Source organism: Dermacentor variabilis, chromosome 4, assembly GCF_050947875.1.
Source record: "Dermacentor variabilis isolate Ectoservices chromosome 4, ASM5094787v1, whole genome shotgun sequence".
NCBI classification, from domain to species: domain Eukaryota; kingdom Metazoa; phylum Arthropoda; class Arachnida; order Ixodida; family Ixodidae; genus Dermacentor; species Dermacentor variabilis.
The window spans coordinates 218,025,400-218,044,281 of record NC_134571.1 but is presented as its reverse complement, the minus strand read 5'-3'; the positions used below and the strand labels follow the sequence as shown (position 1 = coordinate 218,044,281).

Here is an 18,882-nt window from a genome sequence, read left to right as displayed (position 1 = left end):
GAACAGTTCTTTTTTTTCTTTTGGTGCGTGCCTGTTGAATAAGAAGGAACACACATATTACTCTCTTGCAAACAGAACCTATTCTTCAATAGATCTTAGCATAGTCTCCCCGTCTGTACTGCCTGAACTTGAATGGGAAGTTACCGACAACCCTTATGGCAGCGACCACTTCCCTATACTGCTAAGATCACGTAAACAAAACAAATATCTACCACACGCTCCTAGGTGGAAGATTGAGACAGCTGATTGGGAGAAATTTCGATCTCTTACTAGTATCTCATGGGCTGACATGTCTTCATTAGGAATTGATGCTGCAGTGGAGTTCTTTACAGCCTTCATAATAGATGTCGCATCTAAATGCATATCAGAAGTAACTGGCTTGGCATGCAAACGGCGTGTCCCGTGGTGGAACGACAATTGTAGGATCACTCGTAAAAAACAGAACAGGGCGTGGGGGTTGCTACGCGCTTCTCCACTGCAGAGAATCTTAGCAACTTTAAAAAAGTAAAATCCCAATGCAGGCGAACCCGCCGTCAGGCCAGACGAGAAAGTTGGCAGAAGTTTCTATCGCGTATCAACTCGTTTACTGATGAGGCCAAAGCCTGGAACAGGGTCAATAGAATAAGAGGGCGACAAGCATATTCACTCCCTTTGGTAAACACACAAGGCGATACCCTACAAGATCAGGCGGACTCACTTGGGGAGCACTTTTAGAGCTTGTCAAGTGCCAGCCATTACTCGCACTCCTTTCAAAAATATAACCAAATAGAAGAATGTAAGCCACTCATAAGAAAATGTCGACAGAATGAATCATACAACTGTCCTTTTAAAAAGTATTGCCGAGTTGAGAGCTGCCTTGAGCACATGCAAGACCTCTGCACCGGGATCTGACAGAATCATGTATGAAATGCTCAAAAACTTGCACAATAACACCCAAGTTACACTACTCACACTTTTCAACACCATTTGGGCTGCAGGATACCTTCCGACTGAATGGAAAGAAGCCATTGTGATCCCGGTTTTGAAACAAGGCAAAGATCCTTCCTCAGTGGCAAGTTACCGCCCGATAGCCCTGACAAGTTGCCTTTGTAAGGTGTTTGAAAAAATGATTAATCGGCGACTCATTCATTTCCTTGAACTGAGCAAAATCCTTGATCCCTATCAGTGCGGCTTCAGAGAAGGGCGCTCCACAACTGACCATCTTGTACGTGTAGAAGCAAATATCCTGGACGCATTTGTACACAAACAGTTTTTCTTATCCATATTCCTCGATATGGAGAAGGCGTACGATACAATGTGGCATTACGGAATCTTAAGAGACTTGTCAGAAATGGGCATCCATGGTAATATGCTAAACCTAATAGAAAGCTATCTGTCCAGTCGTACCTTTCGGGTAAAAGTCGGTAATGTACTTTCGTGTCCTTTTACGCTAGAAATGGGTGTACCCCAAGGAGGCGTGCTCAGCTGCACACTCTTCATCGTGAAGATGAACACGCTTCGCGCTTCATTACCACCGGCAATCTTTTATTCTGTCTACATGGGCGACATACAAATAGGTTTCAAATGCTGTAACCTCGCAGTGTGCGAGAGACAGGTACAGCATGGCCTGAACAAAATCTCAATGTGGGCAGACAAGAATGGATTTAAGATCAATCCTAACAAAAGCTCTTGCGTTCTTTCTACAAGAAAGAGAGGAATGATCCCAGATCTTTGCTTAGAACTGGGTGGACAACAAATACCTGTAAACAAAGAGCACAAATTTCTAGGTGTTATACTTGACTACAGACTCACTTTCGTCCCCCACATTAAACATCTTAAAGAAAAATGTCTAAAAACAATGAACATAATGAAACTTCTATCCCAGACTACATGGGGTAGTGACAGGAAGTGTTTATTGAAACTCTATAAAAGCTTCATTCGATCACGACTAGACTATGGTGCCGTGATTTATCACTCTGCCGCCCCGAGCGCACTAAAGATGCGAGACCCAGTCCACCATCTAGGAATCCGACTGGCCACTGGCGCTTTCAGAACGAGTCCCCTACAAAGTTTATATGTAGAATCGAATGAGTGGTCACTTCATCTGCAGAGAACATACATCAGCCAAACATATTTTCTGAAAGTCCACTCAAATACTCAACATCCGTGTTTTAATACCGTTAATGACATGACACATGCTACTTTCTTTCGCAATTGTCCCTCCGTAAGACAGCCTTTCTCGCTGCGTGTGAGAGAGCTTAGTGAAGAAATGCATGTTCCACTCCTCGAGCTCCGCCTAATGCATCCAGCCAAGCTGCTACCTCCTTCGGAGTGGCAGCTGATACAATGCGACACATCTTTCACTCAAGTTACAAAGCACGCTCCAGAGATTGAAATCCAAATGCATTTCCGGGAACTCCAGCACAAATACTCCTGCACGGAGTTCTACACAGACGCATCGAAGTCACACGATGGGGTGTCCTATGCAGCCGTCGGTCCATCCTTCTCGGAATCCGACGTACTGCATCTGGAAACTAGCATCTTTACGGCTGAGGCCTACGCAATATTGTCGACCATGAAGCATATAAGGAAATCAAAACTAAAAAAATCAGTTATATATACGGACTCCCTAAGTGTTGTGAAGTCTTTGATATCGTTCTGTAAGCATAAAAATCCTGTTATAATTGAACTCTATTCCGTCTTATGTAAAGCATATGTATCTAACCAGCATGTGATTATATGCTGGGTGCCTGGCCATAGGGGCATTCAGGGCAACATTCTAGTGGACCAGATGGCCACATCAATTTCATTGCATGCAGTTAATCCTACTGCTTCGGTCCCTGTCACAGACCTGAAGCCTTTCTTAAGAAGGAAACTGCAAAACCACTCACAACGTTTATGGGACGCAGATGTAAATAACAAACTGCACGTGATAAAGCCACAGTTAGGTTCTTGGCCCTCCGTAACAAAATCACGGTGAACAGATGTCCTATTCTGTCGCCTCAGAATAGGACACACATTTGGCACGCATAACTTTTTACTCACTGAAAATGATCCTCCATCTTGCGGTAGATGCGGGGAGAGGCTGACCGTCCTCCTGGAGTGTCGGGCAGCCAAATCTGAGAGAAGGAAACATTTTTCTCTAGCATACCGGCAGCACATCCCCCTACATCCCGTAATGCTACTCGGCCCAGAACCTTTATTTGACAACAACGCAGTCCTAAGTTTTCTGAAAGATGTTGTCTTGCATGTTGTTAGCCCCACATGCTCGTAGCGGGTCCTCTCTTCAGAGGATGCCGCTGTGATAGCTCTTTCGTATAGCACATGCCTCTAGGCCCTTGTGTTTCAAGGGCTCTGGCGAGGCAGCAGTGCTCCAAGTAATTTTACCATCTTATATATTTTCTACTTTGCATCATTCTTCTATGATGGATTTTAATGTTCATAGTATTCGTCATTAGTCATCGCCATGATTTTATAGCACGTAGATTTTACGCACTTTACAGCGACTATTTTTAGGCCACTTTACAGCCAAGTCACATCTTCTTCACAGAACTCATCATTCCACCGCGAAATCACTAACACTGTCTTGGCGCTCTTTGGCCATATCTGGCCCTTGCGCCACTAAACCACACACATTCATTCATTCACCCTCTTGGTAATGCTATAGTATTCCTGTATGTTACCAGCTATATCTTTATTGATCAGGAATCAGACTCCTTGTTCTCATCTCTCCGCTAAGCCCCGGTAGCACAGGATGTGCCCGTTTTTTAGCACTGTATATGCTTCTTTTGTCCTCCTAACCTCACTGAGCCCTATTATATCCCATTTAATGTCCGCTAATTCATCCAATAGCACTGCTAGACTCGCCTCACTAGATAACGTTCTAGCGTTAAACGTTGCCAGGTTCAGATTCTAATGACAGCCTGTCCGTATCCAGAGATTGTTAGCGCTCTCTGCTGCATCACAGGTCTGGCCGCCGCCGTGGTCAGTTGCTTCGCAGCTGCTGTGGACTGAGGGTCGGGGTTTGATTGTTGTATTCATATAGGAGGTTGTGGCCAAGTACTGCACTACGGTGGCCAATCCTGCTCTGGTGAGGGAGTGCGTTACCGGTTCTGGTCACTGGGATCAGGCCGCACTCCAAGCCTGTGTATGCAATTTTATTAACACGTGGATTTTTTTTTTTTTTTAGTCCAGTGGAAAATAGCGCGGTGCTGCAATTTGAACCACGGTTCTCTTGCACACGAGGCGGATGTTCTACCTTTACGCCATCGCTGCATGTTCATTTGTACGCAATCGCAATTAGTGTTTCTTTTCTCCTTCAACATTTATGGAATGTAGAGGCGTGAATTTGTTCCTCCCAGACACACTGTCAATCAGGAATTTTACTTGGCAGTATTAACCCTTTGAGGGTCAAGTTTTTTTGCCAAATGCAAACCTCCAGGGTTGAATTTTTTTGTTGCAGATTTTAAATCTCCAGACGGACCTATTTTGGAAAAAATTTCACATTTTTTAGAGTGGCCATAAAGTGACAAAAAAAATTTCAGTTCGTAAACATACATTGTTTATTCATGAATACAGATGGGCTTCCATAAATACTTATAAATAAGAATAAAAAGTAGATAAACTGAAGTAGATATATTCTGATGTGGCACTTGGGTATTATCGGAGGAATTGCTGCTTGACTCACTTGCAGCAGAGCAATCAGTACGCGCGCCCACACACAAGAAAACTCTATTGCTATGCCCCTGTGAGAAAAACCAAACAAGTCAGAAACTTGCAGTAATGCTTCCTTCTGTTGCCAAGGAGGGGCTATCAGTTTTCGCTAGCCGAGTCTCTAGAAAAGAAACGAAGGCGATGCAGCGTCGTTTGTATACGGTCGCATCATTTGTATATACCAGTGCCTTCCTGTGAATGGATGTAATCGCACCCCTGTGTGCCACAGAAGAGTGAGCATCTAGCGGTCACCCTTTGAGAGATTAAAAAGCAGATAGACATCTGTTTTTAGGAGCGCACCAAATGGAAATAGCCCGCCATACGAAACCAAAACTAACCGCCGAGTGCCCTCGTGTGTGCGGATGCGTGAGCGATCGATGAAATTCCAGCATAAGGAAGCCATGCAATGAAACCAAGAAACTATGAAGCGTAAAAAAACTAAATATCATTGTATCCATACAGGGTGGCAGCGCTTGCTGGGCAACAAATAGTTTGAAAATTGGCAAAGTCTTCAAACATACAGACATCGCCGTAAATTTACAGCATCGACCATTTAGAACTTGTACACAGTGTCATATATTTACATCATTGACCCTAAAAGCATCAAGAAAGCCAATCAAGAAAGAATGTGCGAAGGAAATGCATGAAATTAAGCAGTGCAAGTGATTGGTTTCTTCATCACCACTGCGCCACTGCTTTGGCTATGATGTGGTATTAAGCCTGTCCGGAGTGGGCCAGCATTACCCGCACCCCCACTCATAGGACCAAGCGCCCTGCAATGTTTTATTTGTAAAGAAGAAAATTTAACTGAACAAGGTTTACCATTGTGCATTGTGTGACGACAACTTCACAGGGGTCACTGAACATCATTAAGTTTAAGGAGTTCCAGAGCTGCTTGAGATAGGAGAAGAAAAAGTTGAACAAGTGTATTGACTCCGTCGGATATTATTTTAAGAAGAACTAAGTGCTTTTTGTTCTTTTGAAATGGTCCGTTTTATTTTTAAATTTATTTTTATAGAGTGTTTATAGTGTTTTATAGTGTTTATAAAGTTCAGCCCTTGTATGAAATATAAAACAACGACTGAACTTTAAAACACCCCACGGCACATTATTTGGCCTCGCGGACTACGCCTGCACTGGTGTATGTAAGCTTGGGTACTGCTATGAGCAGAAAGGGGGAAGCTTTATTTGGTCACGTTGCCCGTGCTTACCCGAAATGGGAAGGATGCTGCTGACCTAATGCTGCTGGTCGATGTAGCAGTCACTGAACAAGACAAGCTGTGGCTGGCAAGCCAGCACATATGCATGTATGCCATGCACATGTTGCCCATGCAACATTTCTTGCTTAACATAATAAATAGCGACATTTTCTTGTGTGACTTTGTTGTCTTCCGTTACAAAATTTTATTGTTCAGCAATTATCAGCCAGCTCCACACATTCTCCATGTCGACACAAGCTGCGATGAAGTGAGAGAAGTGCTGGACAATGAAACTTGTAAACCCATGATCATTTTGCTGGCTGAAAGAGGTCAACCTTTATTTGTCAGCAGATGCAGATTTGGTGCAAGCTTTTACCGTACTATCCCCTGTCTATATCCATTACAGTGGCCGGAATATGGACTGATGTGTTTGCATGTGTAAAGCACTGCCTCCACAAGCTTTCCTGGCCACTTGCGGTGACTTATTTTCCCCTGTTATGAATAACTTCTTTTTTTAGTTACAAATATGTGGTCTTTCAGGCAATCCCTGCCAAGGCTGCATATTTCCTTAAATGATTGCCTTATGATAGTGTGGATAGTGTATTCTTCTATTGGGTCCCCCAACTGCTTTCTCACCTTATAATCTTGACAGCCTTATCATTGTGAAAATCGGTGCCATTAAATTACGCATTAGGCAACTGTCAGATGCATAGACTATAAGTACTTACAATTGTTTATTAGCTGAAAGAAGCTCAACTCTACAGAAAATTCAAGGATAGAGAACAAGTTGCTTTACAGTTGCCCATGCCTTCCAGTGGTGGATTGTGTCTTGTGTGCCCGTGCTGTGTGCAGGCTCTACCAGGAGGAGCAGGCGCAGGCCCTGGAACGGCTGCGGCATCGCACAGCACGAGATCGGGATGCCCTCTGGCAGATGCTCTTCAGCAGCAGCACTGGCGGCCGCCGTAGGCAGCAGGTGCCCTCTAGTGACCGGTCTTTGGGTGCGTGGCAGTCCCCGTGCTTGGCTTGCACTGAATATCCATTGCATGAACAAGGGAGTCGGGTACACTACTCTTCTGGCTAACGCACTGGCTCATTCACAGTGAAATTTTGCACTAGTGCATGTACAGTCGGCTGCCACTAATTCAACCCTTGCGGGACCGTAAGATTTGGTTGAATTATCCCAAAAGTCAAATTAACAAAATGGTGACCAAATTCAAACATACAATATACGCTCCTTATAATGCAGTAAATGGGTTGATGAAAACGTGGGAGAAAACTGTGCACGTGTAGCCACGGCCATGTCGGCTCACCCAACTTTTGCATTTGCCGCAGTTTATCTCCAGGATAGGGTGCGTGTGCTGCCAACAGCTATGCACAGCCACGGCCGGGCTCGAAGAGGATACTGGCGTTCACCTACGCCCGCGTTCACCCTGGCACCTTTATTATTATTATTATTGTTATTATGACCTATCATTATTAGCAGCTTCCCCCGCATTCGTCTAGCACGCACTTGATCACAGTACTGCGCACTCGCCCCCCTCCCCAGCCCCCCTTGCTCGCATGAAAAGCAGTGTGCATTAAGCCACTATCCCCGTCGGCTCACCCTTCCATGCCTCTCCTTGCACCCACAAGTACAGCAGAACCTCATTCGTAGGTCCTGGAAAAAAAAAAAAAAAAAAACACGAGGAAAAGTGTACAAACCAGAAAAATGAATGGTCTAAAGTAACTAAAACTAATTGACAGAAAAAACATTTTAACCGGGGAAACGCACGATCCGAAGTAACTAAAAAAATTGGACAGACTAAACTGTTGTTGACATCTACATAATGTGAAGTGTCGCACAAATCATTGCCGCACGAGACACTGATGCGTGTCTAGCTGGGCATGCTCCGGCAGCCAGAGATGCATTTTGTTGTTTTCCTATTGCATGGTGTTTTAGGAGGGCGACGGGAGACTGAAACGAAATCAAGCAGGTGGGCGACGCTGGATGCAGCCGAAGGGAAACGTGAAGCCCACATCGCTCCGCCCGTAGCAGGGAATGGCGGCTTGTTTGGATTGTCATCTACAAAAAGCGTGTGGTACGCTGCTAATGGCACTACGCACCATGCGTTGCAAAACAGATAGGTGAAGATGGTTATCGCAATAGGTTCGGTGGTGATATCTGTGAATGCGGTGTGCGACGACCTGGCGAGAGATTTTCTGGAACTGGAATAAGAAACTGTGCGTGCTGTGGTTTTCACGTGAGATGGGCGGCTATATACTGCTCTCGATCGTGTGGACTCGCGCCTTTTCTTGTTCACACGAGATCTAGTGGCTGGAATGTGTGTGCGATCACAGTCTAGAGCAGGGAACGGCAGCGTGCTTCGGTTATTCGCTACTAAAAGCGTGCGCTACGCTTTGCATGGCACCACACGCTGTGGAACAGATAGGCGATAAGATTGGCGGTGATAGCTGTGAATGCCATGTGCGCCGACCCCAGAGAAGATTGACTAATACCGAAATGAGAAACAGTATGCGCCAGCATTTTCATGAGAGATGGGCGGGCAAGTACGTACTACGGTGAAGCTGCCACGGCGGGAGCTATATACTGTTCTCGATTGCACGCACCTTGCTTATTTTCTTGTTTACATGGGATGTAGTGGCCGGAAAGTGTATCATATGATCGCAGTTTGACGACATACTCAACATTGGTGCCAAAAAATTATGTTTTCCACGAACGTATTAACCAGTAAAGAAATGAACATTACTGTTTTGGGTAATTTTTATCTTCTCGATTGCAAATTTTCGCGCCGAGAAAACGTACATAATGGGAATGTACTAACAAGGATCTAGTGCATACAGGGCATGGGGCATGATAGGATCTTATTGCATTATGACTTTATACGAAACGTGATGGCGAGAGGGTCTTGCTGCTATGCTTCAGTACGTGCTCTTTGTCACATAGCACGCCTCATGTAGTGCAACCGTTTCACCATCTTCACCCATGGCACTGTCCATTTATTGCCTCTGTATTCCTTCGTGGCAGCACTAAAATTTCATTAACATTGAAATTGTGTATAAACACACTTTGTCATATTTAGGTTCAAAATACATGGTGTTTTGTATAAACAGAAATTATAGACAGTTAAATATGTCGTTATAACGGCAATTTCACTATAAATTGAAGTTTGTCATATCAAGATTTAACTGTAGTCAGTTCTAAATTACCTTGGCAAAATTTGTCAAAGGATGCTGATGTGGCCAATATGTTGGCCAAGCCTTGGCCAACATATTAGCCACATTTCGTCCCAAGGAGGGTGGACATATACGTATAAATTTGTTGCCACTGGTAGAGATGACCGGAAAAGCTTATCGAGGAGTGATCAGGGTGCATCAAGGCTGTCTTTCTAGGCTAACACACTCTTGGTATGTGATGCTGTTTTGGAAAATCCGGGAGTTGTTTTTCCTACTCACATTTCAACCATTGACTTGCCATGGCAGGTCATCTAAAACTACAATAATTCGAAAAAATAATAATAGGTGGGAAGTCTAGCAACATTTAAAACATAAAAAAATGACAGAACTTCAAGCATGTCATCATCGTAGTCGCATAACGAATTTTCACTTAAAATGGAGTGTTTTGGGCCACAATGTGGTAGCTTCATTTAAAAAGAAGTAACCAACAATGCTGCAGACACCCCTTGTTAGACATCCTCACGCATTCAGCAGGCGACTCTCCTCACATACTCCTGTGACCTGTCGTGACGGAACCTGTGGACTCCCTTGATCTTCCTAGTGTCCTCAAGGGGCCCGCACACTTGAGTTAAGAAACGCAGGTCTAGTGATATTCTTCTGACATGGTTAAAAGTGCAAAAACATAGACAAGGACTTATCCTGTGTCTTATTTTTCCTTTTGTGCAATCTCTGTTTTCTGGTGCTCTTTAATCATATCAAATGAGCACCAACTAGGCCCTCTGAAAGTCCTTTTACCTTCCTCTGTTATGTTGAAAAAAAAAATGTTATTGTTATCTTGCTGCCTGGGCATGTGCTGGCCCAGTTTGAAACAAGCCATGGCCGTGCCGTTTGCAGTGTCCAATGTGAAGCAACGAACAGCAGCACCACACGTGGCTGATGTGAAGCGTAAATTGGCCACCACCAGGGGGCAGCGCGAAGGAGGTACGTTGTTGTCTATTTCATTGTTTCAGTGATGCATCTTCTGTAGTTCAGAATAAAAGGTAGTGCCAACATGGCATGCCACAGAATAGGCCACAGTTTCGTTTGAAGCATAGACACGCTAGCTGGCACATTATTATGCACAGGAAGTCTTGCACCATTTGATGCTGCAAAGCAGACATTTGCAGGCCTGTGCAAGTGATCTCTTTTCAAAAAGACTTTCGTCAGTCACGCCTCTAGCCTGAGTTTTCGTTTGTTTGTACGAGTGGCCCTCCCCAGAGGTGGAGAAATGAAGAGGCAGCACTCTTACTCTGCCTTTTGCTCCTTGCCAGGGGCTTTGTTTATATCCTTTCACCTTGGCGCTGCTTTATGGATAAGCAGCAAAGCATGACATTGGCCAACCATACTAAATAGCTCTAACAAGCATTAACGAGTGCTGAAGTGGGGGCCATATATTTAGACTGTGGTTTTGGCATACGAGAGCCCAGAATTGAAATAATTTTGCTTATAAGTCTGTGCATTTTTCTCCAATTTCAGTGATTTTATTCCCCTGTTCTGGCTTTACGAAGTCGAGACATTTTGCGTGCATGTAATTGTAGCCTTTATGGAAAGCAGCATAAAGGAACAACATGGTCTGACAAGAAAAATTATAATTTGCATGCACTTTTTGTATGCAAATATTGCCAGCAAGGGGCAGAAAACACTGACCGCTTGGCATTGTGCCAGTACAGATGCCATGAGTTCAAATGGATGATGTCATGTTCTATTCACCACTTTTTTGCTATTTGTCATCTGCCCTCTCCATCGCTCAAGAAGTCTTCCCAATTCTCATTTATGGAACTTGGTAGGTTGTAGGCTAGTCACAAGAACTTTAAGAACGGTGGCAATTGACTGAATTGAAACAGTCGCAGAAACAATCTTGAATTGAAAGGCATCCCCTGCACTGAAAATGAGGTTCTTGATGAAAGTGTATGAAAGATTGCAACGTTTTTGATGTTGATCTTGCTGATGGACACATTGATGCCATTCATCGTGTATGCAGAAAAGGTGATGGGCCACTTAATGTCACTGTCAGGTATAATTCACGCCGAAAGCACGACATGATCCTGCAAGGCGCAAGAAAAACACGACCAACAACAGCAATGCTTGGCTTGGAAAAAGCTCAGCCGCTGTACATGAACGAACATCTATGCCCTGAATATAAGGCGCTACTTGCCAAGGCCATCCAAATGAAGCGAGAGCAAAAGTGGAAATTCGCCTGGGTATCGGATGGCAAAGTAGTTATGTAGAAGACAGATAATTCTAGGGTCACCAGTCCTACAAGTGAAGAAGATTTAGCCCATATAGTGTGATTCCATATATTTGGGATGCTGGACAGATGTATTCCTTAAAACAATATGGCTTACACTTCAAAGGAAATTGATGAGCTTTGTTTGAATAAAAATTCAACCATTTTTCATTGAAACATACACATTTTAAGAAAAAACGTAAACCCGTTAACCTCATTCTTATTGGTGCAAAATTTCTTATATGACATCATTGCAACAAGTGAAACTTGGCTTCTGAACAATGAAATTGTAGATGTGCCAGGTTACAGATTAATATCCCGTCCGTGTGTGTCACGTTACTGAGGGGGTGGTGTCGCCCTTTTCATGAAACATAATCTCTATTTTACAATACTGCCTGTAATTTCATCCAGCGATATTGAAGTGCTGTTCATGAAAATAGAAACTGGTTATATTGTGGGTGTAGCCTGTCAACCTCCCAAAGCGACCCTTGGCAGTTTTCTTGATAAAATGGAATCAATTTTATCTTGCTTACGAAACTACCAAGCTACGCAGGTTGTAATTGTTGGTGATGTGAATATTGATGTACTTAATCCAATACACAAGGGTTATTCTTACCTCCTTAAAGTGTTCAATTTTCGACATGTAATACGTCAACCGACACGTGTAATGAGCACTACGGCTACTCTAATTGATCATGCATTGACAAATAGTGAGTCTGGAATTCTTAGTGGAGTTACAGTCAACCTCTTTCAGACCACTCACCTATTTTCACAGCATTCAACAGCCAAAGTCTCAAGAACAAAGATGACGGGAGGCTCATAACTAGATTAGATTATAATAAGTTCAGAGATAAAGGAATGGAGGCCGACTTTGAGCAAATGTACAGTGATACACAGAGTTTTCCAACTTATTCAACTTAATTAGCACTTTGATAACTGAATGTAGCAGCACATATACTCGAAATTCTTACAATCAGCTTATCTGACCATGGATGACGACACAAATTTTGGAAATTCATAAAACGAAAGAATACTGGTATAGCAAATGGAGGCACAATAGGAGTATTGCTTCATTATGCAAAATAGAAGTGAGGCGTACAGACAGGACACAAGAGTAGAGAAGTGGACAGCACGAACGCCGACTATCAACTGAAGGGAGCACTGAGGTGAAAAAAGAAAGAAGACACAAAACTCATCTGCGCATGCTTTGTGTTTTGTGTCTTCTTTCTTTTTTCGCCTCAGTGCTCCCTTCAGTTGATAGTCGGCTTTCGTGTTGTCCACTTCTCTACTCTTGTGTCCTGTCTGCACGCCTTACTTCTATTTTGCATAATGAATCCTTACCAACCAGCTCAGCTTTCTGTCGTTCTGAGTATTGCTTACTACTTAGGTCAGTGCAGGACATTTTGCAACAAAGCAGTGTCTATTATGAGGATCCGAAAGAGATATGTTAATTCGCAATGTTTCAATCAAGCTGCCAGCGACTCAAAACAACTGTCATCATCATCATCATCAGCCTGGTTACGCCCATTGCAGGGCAAAGGCCTCTCCCATATTTCTCCAACTACCCCGGTCATGTACAATTCTGGCCATGTTGTCCCTGCAAACTTCTTAATCGCATCTGCCCATCTAACTTTTTGCCACCTCCTGCTACGGTTCCCTTCTCTTGGAATCCAGTCTGTAACCCTTAATGACCATCGGTTATCTTCCCGCCTCATTACATGTCCTACCCATGCCCATTTCTTTTTCTTGATTTCAACTAAGATGTCATTAACTTGCGTTTGTTCCCTCACCCAATCGGCTCTTTTCTTATCCCTTCACGTAACACCCATAATTCTTCTTTCCATAGCTCGTTGCGTCATCCTCAATTTAAGTAGAACCCTTTTCGTAAGCCTCCAGGTTTCTGCCCCGTACGCGAGTACTGGTAAGACACAGCTGGGGGGTTATTCACTTTTCTCTTGAGGGATAATGGCAACCTGCTGTTCATGATCTGAGAATGCCTGCCATGCGCAGCCCAGCCCATTCTTATTCTTCTGATTATTTCAGTCTCATGATTTGTATCCGCGGTCACTACCTATCCTAAGCTGATGTATTCCCTTACCATTTCCAGTGCCTCGCTACCTATCGTAAACTGCTGTTCTCTTCCGAGACTGTTAAACATTACTTTAGTTTTCTGCAGATTAAATTTTAGACCCACCCTTCTGTTTGCCTCTCCAGGTCAGTGAGCATGCATTGCAATTGGTCCCCTGAGTTCCTAGAAAGCAACGCAATATCACCAGCGAATTGCAAGTCACTAAAGTATTCTCCATTAACTCTTATCCCCAATTCTTCCCAATCCAGGTCTCTGAATACCTCCTGTAAACACGCTGTGAATAGCATTGGAGAGATTGTATCTCCCTGCCTGACTCCTTTCTTTATTGGGATTTTGTTGCTTGCTTTATGGAGGACTACGGTGGCTGTGGAGCCGCTATAGATGTCTCTCAGTATTTTTACATACGGTTCGTCTGCACCCTGATTCCGTAATGCCTCCATGACTGCTGAGGTTTCGACTGAATCAAACACTTTCTCCTAATCAATGAAAGCTATATATAACGGTTGGTTATATTCCACACATTTCTCTATCACCTGATTGATAGTGTGGCTATGGTCTATTGTTGAGTAGCCTTTACGGAATCCTGCCTGGTCCTTTGGTTGACAGAAGTCTAAGGTGTTCCTGATTCTATTTGCGATTACCTTAGTAAATACTTTGTATTCAATGGATAGTAAGCTGATCGGTCTATAGTTTTTCAAGTCTTTGGCGTCCCCTTTCTTATGAATTAGGATTATGTTAGCGTTCTTCCAAGATTCCGGGTCGAAGTCATGAGGCATTGCTATACAGGGTGGCCAGTTTTTCTAGAACAATCTGCCCACCATCCTTCAACAAATCTGCTGTTACCTGATCCTCCCCAGCTGCCTTCCCCCTTTGGATAGCTCCCAAAACAACTGTGGTGAATAGTAAATGAGGTTATGGGTACAAAGACTAAAAAGTGTGTTCATCTTCCTTCTGTCGATGCAGACACTGTTGAAGATTTCAACACGCATTTTGCTGCAGTAGGTCGCTGAGCTACCACAACTAAATAGCGAAGCTCTTCTCGCTCCAAATCCAGTAGTAAATTCATTTATCCTAGGTGAGATAGAACTTAATGACATCGTTTTAAACATGTTAAATACGCCCAACAATAAAGCATTAGGGCCTGACGGCATTTCTGTAAGGTTGCTTAAGGAAAATATTAATATCCTAGGCCCAATATTGTGTCGCATGTTCAATCATTCTATTACACAAGCAAAGTATCCTAATTCCCTCAAAATTGCCAAAGTCATTCCAATCCGTAAAGAAGGTGATCTGTCTGACCCTTCAAATTATAGGCCAATCTCCTCATAATCAATACTTTTTTTTGAAAAAAAAATTAGATTTAATCAGGTGAAAATTTTTTTTTATAAGTACAATGGGCTCTGCCATCAGCAACGCGGCTTTAGACCTCATTTCCCAACAGCTACTGCAGTCATCATGTTATCACAAAAGATAAATATGACTTTACAAATAAATAAATTAATAGCTGTTCTTTTTTTAGATTTAAAGAAAGCATTCGATACAGTGGATCATTGCATAATTTTGGGCAAACTAAAACATTGTGGGTTTCGAGGCAAAGCTTTCGACTTCTTATCAAGTTATATGAAAGATTGATCTCAAGTCTTGAAACTCACTAACATCTTCAAAACAATATATTGTTACTGGAGTCCTATAGGGCTCCATATTAGGTCCCCTTCTTTTTTCCTTGTATATAAATGACCCGCAACAAATAAATGACTCTGTAGAAATATTGATGTACGATACATGCATTATAGTACCTGCGTATAATATTGCAAAACTTAGTCATAAGGTAAATCTAGAGGTAAAGATAATTTTGGACTTGTTCTTAGGTAGCAAATTAACAATTAACACAAAGAAAACAAAATATATAATTTTCCAGCTGCACTTCAGAATAGTAGATCTACACCTTTAAACATACATATAAATAACATTTTATTGGAACAGACAAGTTCTTACAAATACCTTGGTGTAATTTTTGCTAAACAACTACAATGGAAAGCCTTGTCCGTGCGGGACGAGGCTTTTGCTGGATCTGAAACTGAGATACGTCGCATAACACTCGGGGCGCGATATATCACTGCGCGCTCTCGCTACAACGTTAGAAAAGGGTTGCATTACCTTGATTTGCACAGGCAGTCTCCTAGCTTACGCTGCTCGCAATAAAGACTTTTCTTCAAATGAGACGCGTCGCATAACACTCGGGGCGCTTTATATCGATGCGCGCTCTCGCTACTACGTTAGAAAAGGGTTGAACCGCCTTGATTTGCACAGGCACTTTCCTGGGGCTTACGCTGCTCACAATAAGCTTTTCGGAAACTGAGACGCATTGCATAACACTCTGGGCGCTTTATATCGATGCGTGCTCTCGCTACTACATTAGGAAAGGGTTGAACCGCCTTGATTTGCACAGGCACTTTCCTGGGGCTTACGCTGCTCACAATAAACTTTTCTGAAACTGAGACGCATTGCATAACACTCTGGACGCTTTATATTGATGCGTGCTCTCGCTACTACATTAGAAAAGGGTTGAACCGCCTTGATTTGCACAGGCACTCTCCTGGGAGACTTTTCTGAAACTGAGACACATCGCATAACACTCGGGGCGCTTTATATCGATGCACGCTCTCGCTACAACGTTAGAAAAGGGTTGCATCGCCTTGATTTGCACAGGCACTCTCCTGGGGCTTATGCTGCTCGCAATAAAGACTTTTCTGAAACTGAGACACATCGAATAACACTCGGGGCGCTTTATATTGATGCACGCTCTCGCTACAATGTTAGAAAAGGGTTGCATCGCCTTGATTTGCACAGGCACTCTCCTAGCTTACGCTGCTCGCAATAAAGACTTTTCTGAAGCTGAGACATATCGCATAACGCTCGGGGTGCTTTATATTGATGCACGCTCTCGCTACTACATTAGAAAAGGGTTGAACCGCCTTGATTTGCACAGGCACTTTCCTGGGGCTTACGCTGCTCACAATAAAGACTTTTCTTCAACTGAGACGCGTCGCATAACACTCGGGGCGCTTTATATCGATGCGCGCTCTCGCTACTACGTTAGAAAAGGGTTGAACCGCCTTGATTTGCACAGGCACTTTCCTGGGGCTTACGCTGCTCACAATAAGCTTTTCGGAAACTGAGACGCATTGCATAACACTCTGGGCGCTTTATATCGATGCGTGCTCTTGCTACTACATTAGAAAAGGGTTGAACCGCCTTGATTTGCACAGGCACTTTCCTGGGGCTTACGCTGCTCACAATAAACTTTTCTGAAACTGAGACGCATTGCATAACACTCTGGGCGCTTTATATCGATGCGTGCTCTCGCTACTACATTAGAAAAGGGTTGAACCGCCTTGATTTGCACAGGCACTCTCCTGGGGCATACCCTGCTCACAATAAACTTTTCTGAAACTGAGACGCATTGCATAACACTCTGGGCGCTTTATATCGATGCGCGCTCTCGCTACTACGTTAGAAAAGGGTTGAACCGCCTTGATTTGCACAGGCACTTTCCTGGGGCTTACGCTGCTCACAATAATCTTTTCTGAAACTGAGACGCATTGCATAACACTCTGGGCGCTTTATATCGATGCGTGCTCTCGCTACTACATTAGAAAAGGGTTGCACCGTCTTGATTTGCACAGGCACTCTCCTGGGAGACTTTTCTGAAACTGAGACACATCGCATAACACTCGGGGCGCTTTATATCGATGCACGCTCTCGCTACAACGTTAGAAAAGGGTTGCATCGCCTTGATTTGCACAGGCACTCTCCTGGGGCTTATGCTGCTCGCAATAAAGACTTTTCTGAAACTGAGACACATCGCATAACACTCGGGGCACTTTATATTGATGCACGCTCTCGCTACAATGTTAGAAAAGGGTTGCATCGCCTTGATTTGCACAGGCACTCTCCTAGCTTACGCTGCTCGCAATAAAGACTTTTCTGAAACTGAGACACATCGCATAACGCTCGGGGCGCTTTATATTGATGCACGCTCTCGCTACAATGTTAGAAAAGGGTTGCATCGCCTTGATTTGCACAGGCACTCTCCTAGCTTACGCTGCTCGCAATAAAGACTTTTCTGAAACTGAGACACATCGCATAACACTCGGGGCGCTTTATATCGATGCACGCTCTCGCTACAACATTAGAAAAGGGTTGCATCGCCTTGATTTGCACAGGCACTCTCCTGGGGCTTATGCTGCTCGCAATAAAGACTTTTCTGAAACTGAGACACATCGCATAACACTCGGGGCGCTTTATATCGATGCACGCTCTCGCTACAATGTTAGAAAAGGGTTGCATCGCCTTGATTTGCACAGGCACTCTCCTGGGGCTTATGCTGCTCGCAATAAAGACTTTTCTGAAACTGAGACAGATCGCATAACACTCGGGGTGCTTTATATTGATGCACGCTCTCGCTACAACGTTAGAAAAGGGTTGCATCGCCTTGATTTGCACAGGCACTCTCCTAGCTTACGCTGCTCGCAATAAAGACTTTTCTGAAACTGAGACACATCGCATAACACTCGGGGCGCTTTATATCGATGCACGCTCTCGCTACAACGTTAGAAAAGGGTTGCATCGCCTTGATTTGCACAGGCACTCTCCTGGGGCTTATGCTGCTCGCAATAAAGACTTTTCTGAAGCTGAGACACATCGCATAACGCTCGGGGCGCTTTATATTGATGCACGCTCTCGCTACAACGTTAGAAAAGGGTTGCATCGCCTTGATTTGCACAGGCACTCTCCTAGCTTACGCTGCTCGCAATAAAGACTTTTCTGAAACTGAGACACATCGCATAACACTCGGGGCGCTTTATATTGATGCACGCTCTCGCTACAATGTTAGAAAAGGGTTGCATCGCCTTGATTTGCACAGGCACTCTCCTGGGGCTTACGCTGCTCGCAATAAAGACTTTTCTGAAACTGAGACACATCGCATAACACTCGGGGCGCTTTATATTGATGCACGCTCTCGCTAAAATGTTAGAAAAGGGTTGCATCGCCTTGATTTGCACAGGCACTCTACTGGGGCTTATGCTGCTTGCAATAAAGACTTTTCTGAAACTGAGACGCATTGCATAACACTCGGGGCGCTTTATATCGATGCGCGCTCTCGCTACTACGTTAGAAAAGGGTTGCATCGCCTTAATTTGCACAGGCACTCTCCTGGGGCTTATGCTGCTTGGAAAAATAAACATGATTTAGATTTTTTTTATTTGATTTTTGATTGACCCACAAAACTGGCAACAGACTTAAACCACACCAGTCAGAACTCTGCCGAGGCAACGATGGCGAAGAGTCGAACCTCGTAGCTGACATCTCTTAGCAGTCGCAGCAGTGCTGCCGAGCAACTTCTTCACATTCCAAATGCCACACACCGTAGTCGTTGTTGTTGTTGTTGTCCTGAGTGG

The 18,882-nt window shown here is 43.8% G+C and overlaps 1 protein-coding gene across 4 annotated transcripts in view; it reads left to right on the top strand.

The window, feature by feature from the left end:
* LOC142580112 (uncharacterized) overlaps positions 1–18,882 on the top strand; it is a 233,805-nt gene that overhangs the window by 154,541 nt on the left and 60,382 nt on the right. For all 4 annotated transcript variants that reach the window (XM_075690924.1, XM_075690927.1, XM_075690925.1 and 1 more), the window contains exons 6-7: positions 6,744–6,889; positions 9,960–10,046. In XM_075690924.1, the coding sequence (XP_075547039.1) occupies positions 6,744–6,889; positions 9,960–10,046 (233 nt within the window). The remainder of the gene's footprint in view (positions 1–6,743; positions 6,890–9,959; positions 10,047–18,882) is intronic.